The sequence below is a fragment of the Pleurodeles waltl genome, chromosome 6 (assembly GCF_031143425.1).
Source record: "Pleurodeles waltl isolate 20211129_DDA chromosome 6, aPleWal1.hap1.20221129, whole genome shotgun sequence".
Lineage (NCBI taxonomy): Eukaryota > Metazoa > Chordata > Amphibia > Caudata > Salamandridae > Pleurodeles > Pleurodeles waltl.
The window spans coordinates 372569436-372586132 of record NC_090445.1 but is presented as its reverse complement, the minus strand read 5'-3'; the positions used below and the strand labels follow the sequence as shown (position 1 = coordinate 372586132).

Below are 16697 nucleotides of genomic sequence, written 5' to 3'. Positions count from 1 at the left end.
AATTGATCAAAAGTGTTTCGTCCCTCAACACCAAGATAACAATATAACAAGTTTTTCTTTCTGTCAGGTCAAAACATTTGACCGTCACCTGCCCCTAAGAAAGCATTAAATTACCTAAGCCACAACTTACATTTCAGTGGAGGTTCTCCAGACTCCTGGAGGAAAGGTGGAGGTGGAGTAACTGTTTGCATCATGTTGTAATAACACAGAATAAAGCTTTGAAAATGTAAAAAAAAAAAAAAAGAGAACAAATAATAATATAAAATACTACAACATAAAATACAAACTGTCCATGAAGTCCATAAATATATAAAATGAACACCATAAAATAGTGTGCCAATCACTGAGAAAAATCACCATAAATGAGTTTGTTTCCACATCCACAAAAAGCGTATTAATCGCTGTTAGCACTGACTTTTGCCACAAGATGCCACCACTGCATAAGAAATGAGCGTGCTAATCACCATTAGCACTATAACAAGAAATGAGCATGCCATTCGCTGTTGGCACGATGAAACCCCACAAGGTGGCGCTGTAGGCATTTAAATACAGTCTATGCCAGGAAATAGTCTATCCTTGAAGAAACCTAGAAGACAGAGAAGCACTTTGGCAGAAAACGCTGTATGCTGAGTGCTGCCGAACTTGTACACTTGGTATATCTTTGTTTGATATTTATAATACCATTCAATACTAGTATAAAATAAATTGCTTCATGCTCACTGCGTCATACTGTATAAATGAATCATCATTCACTGCATATCTTACAACTGAAACTGCCACCTCGAGCACTCAGAGTCACCTTGCAGTTAAAATTACTACCACGAGAGTTCGACTTTCCATGCTGGAGAGGTATAATTTAAAACTGACAGCCTCCAAATAGCTCAGCACATATACAGTTACCAGAAAATTGGCACATCTTCAGAATGTCGCCAACACACGAAGAATCTGGCAAGTAGTGGATGACGTTAGGCAGTTAATCTCCTGGGCTCAATATAAAGCGTCAACACTTTACAGAGACAAAATCCTTATCTTTTTAAGCCATCCTCTGTTGCCAAATATAACATTATTTTTACTAAATTCATGTTTGAAAACTATCACTCTAAAAAATACTTCTCAATGCACTGTTAGGATCTGATGTACTAAGGTGAAACGGTTCTTCGTATTAATGAAGGTCACTTTTAGAATTTTGAAGAGACCTTATCCTATTTTTACAGTTTTCTGCATGATGTCTTTAAAAATGAAGATGTTCTTAAAGTTAAGTGGTGTAAGACACCCTGGTTACTTACTTTCTTTAACTTCAATTAACCTTTAAATAAATGCTTGCTCATTTATATACCATCTCTTTAATATTAGGGCTGAATCAAGTAAACAGCAGTCAAGTGCTGCTGTTGGCCAGGGAGCTGCATATAGAAGGTCAGGAGGGCTGCATGTGGCCACAGGTCCGTACTTTGAGCATCCCTGTCCTAAATGCTTTGGTGGATATGGATTACTATTATTCACTGTCTATGTGTACTGCAATAGAAAGATTCAATGTATTTTAACAGGAAGCAGGGACAGACTGAATGTACAGAGGAGTATGTGTCATCACTCAAACAACAAGCTATTAGTTTGGTTCCCCGCATGACAAAGTTTTCGGTGGATCAAATTATAATGCACGCAAATAATGGGCATGCACTGGAGACGTTATGTGCTTACGGGGATTCACAAATTAGCTAGGGCATGGCTGTAGTACATAAAACTGAGATTACAAACAAATGTGCAAACGATGCAGTAGCAAATTCTTCAAATAAAGAGAAGGGATCGGAGGATTATGTGGTCCAGTGTACACCCTCCAGTCAAACTGATAATATAATATAATACACTGTTCCAAAACTGGTGAACGGGAAAGGGGAGAAGTCCTGATAATCAGGAGCACAAGTCCTCACACACCACATTTGGTGTCATGCTTCATCATAGGACAGCTCCTCGTCAGGCCGGCACTGCAATGCCTGACGGGCACCCCCCGAAGGGGGGCTCTTTGCCGGAGATCTTTTAGTTAATGATGAAGCCGCGGAACCACATGTGGGTCCGAAAAAGAGGAAAGAGAAAAGACAAGAAGAGGATAAAATTGGCTCAAAACCCTCACTAAATAATTTATTGATCGCTGTTGGGAATTGGTCAAGATTAAAAAAGTAGCAAGGGAGTGAAACAAGAGGTAATGCTCAAACACTCGTACAAAAATCAAAACAAAGGAAGACGGTAATTATCCGAAGTCCCTCAGTATAAGGTCAATATACGGTCGACATGTTTCGCGTCTCTCATGGTCCAACAGGATCCCTTGACGCTTCTTCAGGACCTATTCGGGAACGCAGCCGCGGGGGTAGGTGTCTCATCGCACGCCGGTAACCTCACAAATTCATTGTGAACCGGGCAACAGGCCTGCGTGATCCCATGAAACACTTCCTCTAAATAGAGATGGGTGACTAATAGGAAAGGGAAGCCAGTCCGGTTTACCTCTAGTAAGTGACCAATGACGTCTTGACTGTGAGCGTTAGGTTGCAGGAGCTGTTGAATTTTCCTTTGTTTTCAATTGGAGAAGTCCAATGAATAAATAGGTCCTGAAGAAGCGTCAAGGGATCCTGTTGGACCATGAGAGACGCGAAACATGTCGACCGTATATTGACCTTATACTGAGGGACTTCGGATAATTACCGTCTTCCTTTGTTTTGATTTTTGTACGAGTGTTTGAGCATTACCTCTTGTTTCACTCCCTTGCTACTTTTTTAATCTTGACCAATTCCCAACAGCGATCAATAAATTATTTAGTGAGGGTTTTGAGCCAATTTTATCCTCTTCTTGTCTTTTCTCTTTCCTCTTTTTCGGACCCACATGTGGTTCCGCGGCTTCATCATTAACTAAAAGATCTCCGGCAAAGAGCCCCCCTTCGGGGGGTGCCCGTCAGGCATTGCAGTGCCGGCCTGACGAGGAGCTGTCCTATGATGAAGCATGACACCAAATGTGGTGTGTGAGGACTTGTGCTCCTGATTATCAGGACTTCTCCCCTTTCCCGTTCACCAGTTTTGGAACAGTGTATTATATTATATTAGTAGCAAATTCTTCCACAGGGTTAATGACTGTTATTTGGAGAGCTAAATGCAATAATTATAGCCATAAAACTAAGATTAACTTCACCCCCAGGTAACCAAGGGTGTGCGAAGGATAACTGCAAGAAGAATTAGAAATACAGTAGAGAGAAATTAGAAAGGGAAACATGTTACATATGTGGAAGCCAATGCCACTTAGTATTTAGTAAGAGTTGCCCAGCAATTAATATGTTTTTCTTATTTTGGCATGTAGGGCCATTTTGCGGAGCTATGTAGGAAGATTATTGGTGAAGAGAATAAAACTAGCTAATGAACTAATTTCTTATAAACTGAGTCAAGTACCACGGAGGCAGATGGGTCAAAGGATGTAGAGGATTATCTTATGGGACTGTTTGATGGTTAGTAGAGGGTGGGTTTGACTGTATTCCTGATGCTCATGGGTTATCGCTATGTAAGTATGCCATTCGGCTTTGACTTTGGCTGCTATGGTATTTCAACAGTTAATGCAAAGGTTTGATGGCACTACGATTACTCAAGACGATATTTTTATGATGCAAACGAACAGGGAAAAGAATGATGGATGCTTGCAGAAGTAGTTAAATATTCTTAATGTACACGTTTTGAAATCAGAGTATGCTAAGTGTATTTTTACTGTCCATAGTCTGAAGTCAGTATACAAGGGATCAAGCCCAAGAAATAGTTAATAAAAGCAATCAGAGATGCCCCATTTCCTTCCAGTAAAGATGAATTAAGTTTCTTCCCAGGCTTAGTTGAACTCTGTACAAAAGTTGTGTGCAACTTTTTTGAACAAACTTATGTTTAGGCAATTATTTAAAACCAGAATGAAGGTTTCTGTGGTGTGATAGCTGCCAAAAAGATTGTATACACATTAAGAGCCATATGTACGAACACTTTTTCCCATAGACACAGAATGGGTAAAAACCTTTGCTACATCTGGCCCCTAATCTGACATTTGTCCTGCTAACTCTTTTTGCTAATGGGAACATTTGGGTAAAATGCTGGTTTTTCCCTAAATGCTCTCTGAATTTTCACCATGGATGCAAGTCGCAAAGAATTGGGACTGTCCTTTCACACAAGGATCATGATGCAAAAGAATGTACTGTAGCTTATGTTTCAAGAGCATTGTCACAGGCAGAAAAGTTATCCTGTGTTGGAGGAGACTCAGGCATTTGTATGCTGTCTCAAGCACTTCAGACAATTTATACGGGCTTAGAAGTTTAGTTAAATGTCGTCATAAACCACTTAATCTTCTCCCCACAGAGTGTTTGACATCAGCCACCCCTGGATTGTTCAGTTTTCAGTGAGACTTATGGAATTAATAATACAATAAGCTGTTGAGGAAAAGAACAAAGTAGCTCACTGTTTAAGCTGTCTTCCCTTACCTTTGGATGAAGTGCTAAAAGTGGGGGGATTGCCGTGTGGCATGGTTGGGGGCAGTAGCTATCGAGGGTACTATGAGAAAGCGGGAAGCTCTGAATGTTATGAATTAACAGGTGAGAGTGGTGAAAGAATGGGTGGTGCAAGTTTGGCCAGAGGAAAAAATGGAAGAGGTGTATAGATGAGTTTGGGAAGTGCCTGGTGAACTTTCTGCAATAGATGAAAAGTTGCTATGTGGTGCAAGAGCGGCTCCACTAGTTAAGAGAAAGATTCTTGATTTCTGTCATGAAGGATATCTGGGAACCCTGGAAAGTTAGAAGTGTGTCAAGGACTTTTTTGGGGGGGGCAGGATAGATGATGAGGTGAGAAATGTGAGAGTGCCGACAAATCCCACAATACATTAAAACTACTTTTATGTCCTGTACAAGGTCCCCACATGACTTTGAAGACTATTTGAGATTTATATTATGGGTCCTGTAGTAGATTAGAATGGCAGCTGTGCATTTATTCTGGGGGCTATCAATTTTTCAAAATGTCCAGAATCAGAGTTTTTAAAAAACGTGCTGATGCAGCTAGTGCTATCAATTTTTTTTTTAAATGGCCAGAATTGGGCTTTGTTAAATATGTTGACGCAGCTAGTGCTGTACGATTCTTCGCTGAGGTCTTTCAGAGAAAAGGAAGATCTAAAAGAGTGGTTACCGACAGTGATCTGATGAAGGCTCAAGAAGTAGAAGAGCATTTGGGACGGAATGGGGTGGAACATACATTCACTTCTGTACATCATCCAGAAGGAAATGAAGAGGTTGAGAGGTTCAGTCGTGCTATTATAGGTACAAAGGATGTGGCTAAGAGAAAGGGGGACGAATGGAAACTGACAACGAGGAAAATTGTTTGGATACACTGAATAACCAGTACAGTCACAGGGTACAATCTATTTACTATCATACGGAGAAGACTTATTTTTACCAAAAGGCAATTAGAATTGGATGCCCAAATCCAGAGAAGTGGAATGGCCCACTGATGTGTGGTGCACTATCATCAATAATGTCCAATGACTGTATAACAAATTGCATGGTAGTAAAATTGGAAAATGATATTACTACATTCAGGAAATACAGTTGGCTTTCTCACATCAATTTCTAGTTCATTCAAACCAAATTAAAAAATGTCATTATCTACCAAGACACCTAATATACGTTAGAGGAATGCACTTACATAAATTTCCTGGAACACTCCAGAGGCTTTCCTTTTTTTTTTTTTGATAACGAATTTTATTGATTTCGCAGAAACAATTGAATACACAACATAAAAACAAAAGCAAAGGCAAAAACAAAGACAAAAACAGGTCATCTCCAGCGCCTCCAAGCAGGCCTCTACATGGTTCTGCACATCGGATATGCATTTTTGCACCAACACATTCTAAAAGACCATCAGTTCTTGGTATGCCAGGGGTCCCCCACGACCGGTCAGTCCCAGTCCATATGCGAATTAGGTACACCATGTGGCTTCCCACTTCCCCCACACCTTCTTGTATTTGTCCGGGCACCCCCTTGCTTAATATACTAGTTTTTCACACTGGGCGCACCAGTCCACTCCTTGTCGCCACTTGGCCAACGTCGGTGCCGCCCTTGCCTTCCAGCCCGCCACTATGCCTCTTTTGGCCACTAAACAGGCTACTCCCAGGAAAGTCCGGCCAGCCCGTCTAGGTTCCAGAGGCTTTCCTAAGGGAGAATGTTAAGAATCTACTTTCTATGATAGCCATATATATCTAAGAAATCAAAATGGAGAATCTTAGAGGATGAAATCAGGGGAGTAGGGCCCTCACTTCCGTCTACTGAAATAAATAATGACAACAGGAACAACCTGGAGAACAAACTATATCAGACTGTGTGGCTTTGGCAAACAACATTAAGCACTGAGATCTGCAAGAGTTGTGATGCTGATGCCATAGTAAAGAGCAAACATGGGGGAAAGCAGAAAGTATTAAGCTAGAAACTGAAGACCGAAAATAAGAGAAATTAAATTGAAAAAATATATAATACATCTTTGGAGACATTACAAGATTCTGCCTCAGAACCTACACCTACTTTCTTTAAATGTATTTAATCAAATGTTTGCCTCTGGTGTCTTGATTGAAATGAAGGACGCAGACCATGTTGGAAGTTTCACGTGTAGTGCAAGTTGGCATCTATTATAAGTGTCCCTCTCCTCTTTTTTGACAACCATGTTGAGACAAGTTGGGAGAATCTATAACACAAATTGAAATAGGCCTGTGGAAACCTATAAGAAAGACAAAGCTTTGAGCACAGATGGCATCCTAGTAGAGAAGCAATAATACATACATATCTTTTTCCTGTGGTTAATTCCTTGTATAATGGTACCTATACCCTACATAATTGGAAGGAAGAAGTGCTTAAACTCATATTAAAATTGGTTAAAGACCTTACATGCTGCAGTTACTCTAAACAATCCTCTTCACTAATGGGGCCACAGCTTTAAAAAAAATCTAAACAGCTAGGTTAGACAACGTTTATCCAGTGGTAATCAAGGTTGTTCAAAGAGGAATTATCTTAGGCAGATAAACAATTTACTATCTGTGATGAAAGAAGTCGTTGTCAAGGCTTTTGGTTTAATTCGTCATTTTTTATGGCCAGTATTACAACACTTGGCATTGGACAAAAAAAAATCCACAATGCTAGATAACCATGTCTTCCTAATATCTGCCAGAATAGTTGTTAACTAAAAAGTCACAGAAAGGTTTTACATCTTGCCTGGGACAAGACAGGATGTCCCTTGTTGCCTGCATATTTGAGCTGTACATAGTAAAAAAAAGATATGGAAAACATTCAGAAGGATGACAAAGTTAATCCATTTGTTGTGGGTAAATGATCAAGGAAAACAGCATCACATACAGATGATAACGAAATACAGCAGACCCATACAACTCTTTCCTGTAGTGGAAAATGTATTGGCTGACTTTGGTTAATTATTTGGTTGTAAAGTTTATAATTGTACAGCTGAAGCTCTCCCTTAGAATACATTAATTAACTCTCCCAATAATAAACTCAATTAAGTAGAACTTACAGATCACTACAAACATTAATAAACAAGGAGACTATAATATCAGTACACTTTTGTTATTACCAAATTTTTGTGAAGAAGTGAATCAGAGTGGCGGCAGGCAAATTTAATGAAGCAAATCCCAGTGACTATTTCACTTACCCACAATTGTGCATGGAGCATAGCAGGAAATGCAGATTCCATCTGTCTACATGATCTCATCTATCAGAAAGAAGTCTGCTTTGGAGCACAGAAGCCCTGGCCATTGCCTGAGATGCTTTTAAGATGAGGATAAGGGGACATTCATTGCCCTTCTTGGCGATCTACACTGCATTTGAACACTAGTCACACAGAAATTGGAGACCACAATGTCTTGAGAGGAAAGGGAATTCCATAAATCTGGGTACCAGTGTATCCGAAGGACAATATCTATATAAAGGGGCAATTGTGTACATGCTCAATATTAAGGCCAAATTAATCCTGCTGTTCCACAAGAGGAGGTTCTAGGCCCCTGGATCACAAACCAAGGACTTAGTAAGCACAAAAACTGAAAACACTGACTAAAAGGGCATATGTTATGGAGACTGTCTACCTGAAGTGGGAGAAAGTCTTTGGAGAGGTAATAGAAAGCTGGGTATTTCAAATTTTCCATGAGTAAGTATATGTGGCTGATTCCTCATCCTTGTTGCCCAGGCCACATATGTAATAATCAATGACCTTTAATGTTACCAGCAGAGTGTTGAATTTCAATGCTATAGTAGAAGTGGCAGTTACCATGGACATAAGTGCTCTTAAGGCTAATAAGGCTCCTGGCCCACATGACTTCTATGGGAACGTGTACAGTTGGTTTACTTCCATCTTGGTATCAAAGTTACTTCAGAAGTTCTGGTGCTACTGCTTTCTTTGTGGGGAAGAGGATATTACCTTTATTCTGAAGTACCCATGTCAGTAGTCCTCATAAAAGCCTACAACCCTTCTCCATATCTTGCCTTTTGTCCAGGTGATCTGTTAGTGATTATCAAGGGGAAAGAGCCTTATGATGTTTTGAAGAGGATGATCCATATTGTAGAGAAAGCACAGAGAAAAGCGCTGGTAATCTCTGTGACTCTTAATGCCAAGAACACCATTGATATCATTGAATGGTCCTTCTTGGGAAAAGTACTTGAGAGTGGACTTTAGCCAGTCGTTTAGCTTAATAACAGACAATTTAGCTATGTAAGGCAACCTGCTCTCTGCCCCCCTTATATGTTTCTGAAGTACAGATTCCTTGGAGCAATACAGAACATTGCTTTAGAGGCAAGTAAAATAAATTAATGCTCTTCCCAGGTGATGTTTTTTCTCACCCCGAGTGTCCTCAAGACCTCACATCCTGCCATCTCATGGCATCTGAACCAGTTTGAGTAAGTAGTTAAAACAATGTGGGGAAACATAGGTAACCTATTGCTTTGCTAGGTCATTTCCTTGAAGCTCCAGAGGCACACCCTCTTAAGATGGACTTGGAGAGTAAAGGTCACACATTCAGTGAATGATCTATACTAGGATAATTTTCCTCATCTGCTTGTACCCTGGAGACTGGATTTGTCAACATGGTGTGTGAAGTCATCTCATAGCTTGAAAGAATTAGTGTGGTGAAGATGTCAGTTTTACCTAGAGTCCTGTACTTCTTCCAACCCAGTTACTGACGTTCAGTTGATGTATATCCACCTTTTCCAGCAACAAACCTTCAAAGAACAAAGCCATGTTGGGCCCAAACTCAGGACTGCCTTGTACTTTAGTCTCCTGTCTTAGAGAACAGTCCAACAACCTACTGTTCAAACAACTCCTGTAATTCATAAGATCTCTGGCATCAACAAGAGTGTTGTTAACGTAATACCAAAAAGGGATGCATCACTTCACATCAACGAGACTGTGCCATATTAGACCTCTTCTCTTTCTATAAATGCTCTGTAGAAGCTGCAGGACTACATATCCTGCACTTTATAAATAACTGCTAGGTAATAAAAAATTTGAGCTTGTTTCTGATCCTTACTGCATACAAAAACAGTTGATCTAGGAGAAATCTATCCACATCATCCATTTGTCGAGTCATCTAGCTATTAAAGCTCCAAGTGCTTACCCGAACATGAAATTCATCATCTAGGAGTACATTGCTGGGCTTGAGGTCAAGGTGCAGTAAGGGTGGCTCCAAGCTGTGAAGACGGTTCATGCCCAAGGCCACTTCATACAGAATGCGGATCTTGAGCTCCCAAGGCAGTGGGTACACACGGTGTTGCAGAGAGTCCAGGCTACCATTCTCCAGGTACTCCATGACGATTCCATGACACACACTCCCATCGTTATTCATGCCCTCATACATGCCATAAAGCTTGATCACATATGTGATCGGCAAAGCCATGTCCATCATTGTGGCCTCTGATAAGAGCTCCTGCAGTCCTTGAGAGAAGTTACTGTAGGGACAAAAAGAGAGACAGTCATCTCACATATGCATCACGCTGGAGGTTTACCCAGGTCAACAGAGATCTCCAACTAAGTACTCTAACTAGTCCTAGAGTGACCACTGTCTTGCACAACTGTTCCAATAGACATCAATCAACACTGGAAGGAACATCCCATCACACACTTCGTACCTGATCAAGTATAGCCTCGAGGACTAACCCTTCTCTCTCAGTTGTTATTCAGCCATATCCAGACCAGCCTGAGAGGAATTTCACAAAAAATACACCAACACTTACATCTCCCTTATCTATGTGCGATCTGGAATGATCCACTGACGTCTTTGTCAAGATTTCAGAATGTCTAGGAGGACAGTATTGAATACAATGTTGGGGAGAAGTATGGACCTGGGAGGAACCTTTCAAGAACAATGGGATTTTTTTTTTTTTTTTTTATTATAAAGGAGGGTGGATAGTACTGCACTTAGAGAGTCAATGGTCTGTTCCAATGATGTTCTAAACAGAAGCATAGGCCTCACGTACAGGAAAAAGAGTTATGTAAACAGCCTGTTAATTTGTATATGAAGAACAAAGCCAGGAAACTGCAGAGTTGTGTAGAGCAGGTTTATGTCTGGGACAATTAGGATGATTTGTTACTTCCCTAAAACTTGAACAATCATTTTCTTTGCTTGGTTGATTTAGTTGGGAAATTAGTTATTCTAAATGGGAAAGGTGTAGTGATGAAGCCACAAACTTCCATTATAGTTTTCTATAAAAGTCACCGAAAAATTGAACCAAACTTCTGGAGTTTGAGCACATTGGGCCCAAATTAATTAAGAATCTCTCAAGCGGGGGCTATTTATATAACTCACTGGATACGTCTTCTACAGACCTTGGTTCGTCTGGTAGTTGCAAGCTCACCTGCACTTGACACAATCGATTATGCAGTTGTTTTTTATTGCACATTGTGTGGCTCGTTAAATTTAATCGCGTGTACCTCTTAATCTTTAGTCTCTTGATCTAGTGATTGTTGTGAACTATTACATCCATGATTCTTTTAATAGTTTCAAACCCTAGTCAGATCAAAGCTACTGGGACCTCATGGAATCAAGAGCACATGGACCTTTGATTCAGCTATAGAGCTGTGAGCTAGGTCCCCACGGGCAAGAAGAGTGCTAACTGTCAGGAATCCCCAAGTTGCCTCCTGCGTTATCTGTCAGCATCCCCAGGGATTAGGGTTAAATCATATCTCTGTTCTTGGTTAAACCTTCATGTTTCTAAGTAAACATAATGTGCTGTGTTACATAATTGGTTTTATCAATGCGTGTTTGCTAATGTGAGCAGGAGTAGACATGTGATTCTAATTGGGTGTGGTGTAAACATGTGCTTCTAATTGGGTGTGGTGACTCATCCACATGTGGAAAATCATCTGCTTTCCTGACTGGCTATAAATCATAGAGTGAAGCATGCCTCCCTGCTTGGCTTTGTTGTGCTTCCTGATATCAGCATCTGATTTGGCAGTCCAGTCCCTGCTGTCATCCTCATATTCAGGACTTTTGGGGCAATTCTTTTCTCCGTTCCTGTACCAGCTGACATCAGGCATTCCTCCAGCACTCCGGCAAAGACTGCAGCTAAGTGACTAGTATTCCCCAGGGAGTTTGTTCTTTGAGCGCTGCGCTTTCCTAGAACAGCTGGTGAATTTCAGACCTCGTATTTTGGCAGAGTGCTTATCTTGAAGAGACAAATGCATTTCTGAACATTCTACATTATTATTGTAGTTGCTTGCCTAAATGTGCTTCAGGAAATCTGCCTGAGCTCAAGTACTACAAAAAGTGACAGTGCAATTTTTAAAAAGCATTTACGTGACTTTTCTTTCTCTAATAGCATAACTCTTGGATTTAAATTGTGTCATTCATGCCTGTGTTTCAGGTTTGAGGAATTTGATTTTGAAGGGTTTTTCACACACACACACACACACACACACACACAGTGAAACCAAATCAAACTGTGCCACCCTAACTGTTTAAACCCAGAGTGGACATTTGTATTTCTTGGATTGTTTTTGTTCCATTTAGTTTAATCCTACGCATGCAGGAAAGTTATACGTGATATAATTAATGCCCTTGTTTGTCTTTCTTGTGCATGATAAGTGCAACCACAGTTCTAATTGTAGTGTGCAACAGTGAATTTCTGTGGAGCCAGCCCTAGTGTCACAGTACTTATTGTTATGGTACTCAGTTTGGGTTTTTGGTAATGCAGTGTTAGTAATTGTGCCAACAGTTATTATTATCCAAGAAAAGTGCTGGAGCATCCCGGTGTTCTACCGCTCCCATGCCCATATCAGAAAGAGAGATTCAGTTTCAAAGAAGTTGAGTGCACTAACTCTACTATCACTCTGTCAACAACGACCTGCCTCCCCTCCACCCGAAGATACAGGGTGCCTGGCTGGACTGGCAAGACGTGGCAGTGTTTGTCTCTTTCTCTTCCACTCCCCCGTTCCTTTTGGGACACCTGCTGGGGTTTCTGTGTCCACCAGGAAGTGCTGAGAGGTGTGTTTCAGGAGGTCGGGGCATGCCATCGCCCCTGCAGACATCCTGCTTTTCAGGTGAGTGGCCCGTCTCGACACTAACACCCTGCGGGAGGCAAGCTAGAAGCCTGTAGCACTTAGGCTAAAAAGCTGAACAACCCAACACAACAACAGGTTGTTGTGCCGAAGATAGAGATGACCGCTTCTTCAGCAGTCTGACTCCTAGAAGCATCAGAGGAGTATGTTTCAATGTTTGAGGAATAGAAACATAAAAGGACTTCTTCAGAGGAAAACAGGTAATTAGTCAGAATACAATCTCTGTACCATCAGTCTAAATAATGTAGAAGCACTGAAGAATGTTGGCAGAAGACTCAAAGCTGGGAACAGTATCCAGAGCACCAGCAACAAATGCAGGTACATAAGTAGCCAATATGCAATGGAACTGAATAATACCTTCCTTTCTGATGCTACGCTGTAATGTTAACTGGAAGTGAAAAGCAGGCATATTGGTGCGGGTTTCAACGTGAGAACAAACCAGGAATTATGAAAGAAGAGAACCGTGCCTGCTAATAGTTCCGAACAGATAATGGAGGAACAACAATAACACTTTCTAGCAATCTCAAAACCCCAACCTTCAAATGAGAAATGCACAAAAGAGAAATGTTGTCTAATGACGAGCCAAAGCAAAAGAACCACTGACAAAGCTCAAGGCCACTGATCTGGAGTGGATATGGGGCTAGAGGATGAAGCAATTCAAGGACACATCTGGTACTCTGATTAGGAGTGTATAGTCCAGTATGGAAGGGATGGAGCAGGAAAACAGAAGTTTGTATCTGTGGAATAAAAATACATTGAGCACAAACGATGTGTGGCAATCCCTCACAGAGAAAAAGAGTTGCTTGTCCAGCATCCAATTCTAAATCCATGGAGCGCAAAATCTATATTCAATTCAATGAATTCAAGTCTCCTTCACCTCAAATCTCTTTTCAACATGGGCCATTAGAAGGAAATACATTATTAAGGATCCCAGGGCAGTTCTAATGACAAACATGTTATCTACAGGACCACTTGCATGATAAAATTGTCCCTGAATGAGCCAGTTTTTAACATGTGGCAATGTGCATGAAGGAAGAACATGCATATTTACACCTTTTTAATACTGGTGAGGAGTGTAAGTGTCAAGGACATCAGTTAGCCAGCTTTGGGTTAGGGCTGCTGAGTGGACGAAGAAATATTAATAAATGATCCTCACCTACACATCCAAGCAATACTTTGATTGTGAGATCGGTACAAAAATATACCCTTCAAAATAACCTTAAAATAATATCCCCATCATGAAGTTATATCTCTTGGAAACAGGCAACAGTTGAATGAAATGCTATCAGACGCACGGCAGATGTCTTCAGCCTAACTGTCCAACTCTTGACGACAAGATTAAGCTTGCATCTCTCAGGAGAATGCTGCTAGCTATCTCATGGGATATGGAAGAACTGAAATAAAGACTTCTGCAGGACATACCTGATTTTACTCCTAACAGGTAAATGTATGTGCACCTATAGAGAATTCTGCATTGGCATAACAGAACTACTATACAATAACAAAATAAAGTACAGTTTAGCTAGATTATGATTTAGTGTTCTGGGTGAACCTACTGATAACAAAATAACACCCTCATTCCTATATTTTGTGTAAACTGTGCGAATACTTGCTAGTATTTATGTTCACAATGATTCTGATTCAAGAAATGATGCTACGAATAGTGAATAATATTTATGTTAGATGCTGTAACCATTACAGTTGTGCCCAAGATTCTCCAAATAATCAGCTCCAGTCTCTTACAGGTAACAGAGTGTCTTGTTCAAGTGACTTGCTTTCAAATAAATGGAAGTGAAACAAGGTACACAAGTGAGGTTTTTTTTCTGAGTTGCTAGAGTGGTTGTTATATGGCATTGTCCAGGCCTGCTACTCATGTGGGCTAGGAAATCTAGCTGAAGCATGCCCTTCCCTAGAAGGGCTTTATGATTAAGCGCTCCACCATCTGGGTATACGTTTTTCTCACCTTCAGTCCTTACAAAATCTCAGCTCAGAAAACCTTAGCCCCATGTACACATTAACATAAAGAAAGTGTGCTTTAATGTCTTTGCACATCTCACTTGCTTTCAATAACTTCCAATTGCCTCTTCCCTGCCTCACAGACTTCAAAATCTACACAGTAAGCATGTGTTAATTTAGCTGCATATCTGGTGTCCACTATTATCTGAATGTGATTCAGCGCAACGCTTTACACAACAAAACACTACATAACAAAGCAATTGAGCTGTCCATCTTCCACGCTGTTATGTATTCCCATATATGTGCCCAGCACTTACCAGAGACTGATCGTGGCCAGAGGTAAATGTAGTGTTTTACATGTCTTATGCATATTTCAAGACAACATCCATTTCCATCTAGTGGTCCACGAAGGTTCTTAGAATATATACAGTTGAATTGTATTCTGAAGAGGCAGTTGGTGAGGAGAGCTTGGTGGATGTGCCTTGTGTGCTCTGTATAGTTGGCTTGAAGTAATAAACTGGAGCAATATTTACCATAACAAGGCTTTTTTTCTTTCTCATGTAGTAGTTATTCACAACATTTATATTGACGACGAGCGCAGAAGTATTGGGGACAACATCGCAACTGTAGGATCCATCCTATGCGTGCTAAAGTGCAGAAGCAAAGAGAGCTTCACTGTTGACCAAGATCAATGTATGCATAAAGTTATCCTCACCGTGGACAGCACAGAGGGTGCATCATCATTAGGCATCACCACGCCTATCTGAAGTCATCATGAACCTAGTGTGTTGGTTTCCTGCTGTTTAACACAAGCAGGAATCCAAGCCTCAAAGTGAAAAGAAGGCCTCAACCTATGTCTGCATTGGAACGCAAGCTGGAAAACAACCACGTTCTCATATGAGTTGCACAGAGGTTGGAATCCAAGCCTCGTTGGTGTTAGAAGGGCTGAATCGAAGGCTGCTTCGGAACACAAGCTGGAAATCAAGCTTAGTTTTTGTTTCTGATGTGTCTTGTTAAGATTTATCATCAACATCTCTTTCTATGCTTGTCAAGCCTCAAAGCAAACTTAGGTATTCTCATATGCTAGCATTTGGGCTGCACCAAGACGCTCCATGTTCATTTAGGTACTAAAAGTAACTGTACTTGGCACTCCGTCTGTGAAGGCACATTGTGGTGATGCCCACTAATTCTTTGAGTGTTAAAAGGTCGAAGCCTACCAGACAGTGCAGGTGTCTGGTTTGCAAAGATGTCTTGGGGACATTGTGAAAGCTTTCCTGGGAATGCTTTCAGCCCACTGCTTACCGCGGACTTTGAAGTTTTTAACTTACTTTTACATGCTTTCTATTTGCTGGTTTTATTTGTTTTAGAGTGTCCATCTTCATTTAGTTCCTCTCATAGAGCATAGCCATTTCACCATCGCTCCTGTATCGTTCCACAAGTGCACAGTCTGTAAACAGGCCTCTATATTATGTTCTTATCTTGTCACATTTGCTGTGCATTCAAAGACCGGCCTGAAATGTCAGGGTCTGTGTCCCTGTAATGGTCATTTCAATTGAAAATGAGTTGTCTGTGATGGCAGTGCACTACCACACTACTCAACTCTACGTCACTCTACTCCACTCTACCTCACTCCATGCCACTCCACTCTATGCCACTCTACCCTACAACACTCCACTCTATGACTTTCTACCCCATTCCACTCTCCTCTGTTCTACTCCACTCTATAAACTCTGACACTCTGTTCCACCCTACACCACATGACTATATGACAATCTATTCCACTCTACACCACGACCCTCCACTACACAACATAGTTGATACCCAAACCCATATCCAAACGGAGTGCCTGTAATGGCATTCTACATTCGGGTATCAATTAGTGCTTGCATAAGTAACAATTATATGGACTTGGATGATTTGTGACCAAAAATGTTAAAATAATCAGAAGGGGGCCATGTAACAATAATTTGCATTTTGAAAATATTGCCCTGAAGACGTTTGTCTAAACAAAACGCATTGGCTCTGTAGGCTTTTTATTGGACCTGATGACTTATTGTTTAACAGAGTGTTACTGGATAGTTTTTTTTTTTGTATAAACAGAGTAACTATTTTTGGATGACACACTGGAGAAGAACATGACAATAT

General features: G+C 40.7%; 1 protein-coding gene across 5 annotated transcripts in view; it reads right to left on the bottom strand.

Moving 5' to 3' along the window:
• The window catches only part of RIPK3 (receptor interacting serine/threonine kinase 3), a 382452-nt gene that overhangs the window by 284767 nt on the left and 80988 nt on the right, over positions 1-16697 (bottom strand). For all 5 annotated transcript variants that reach the window (XM_069238291.1, XM_069238287.1, XM_069238289.1 and 2 more), the window contains one exon: positions 9658-9988. In XM_069238291.1, coding sequence (XP_069094392.1) covers positions 9658-9988 — 331 coding nt within the window. The remainder of the gene's footprint in view (positions 1-9657; positions 9989-16697) is intronic.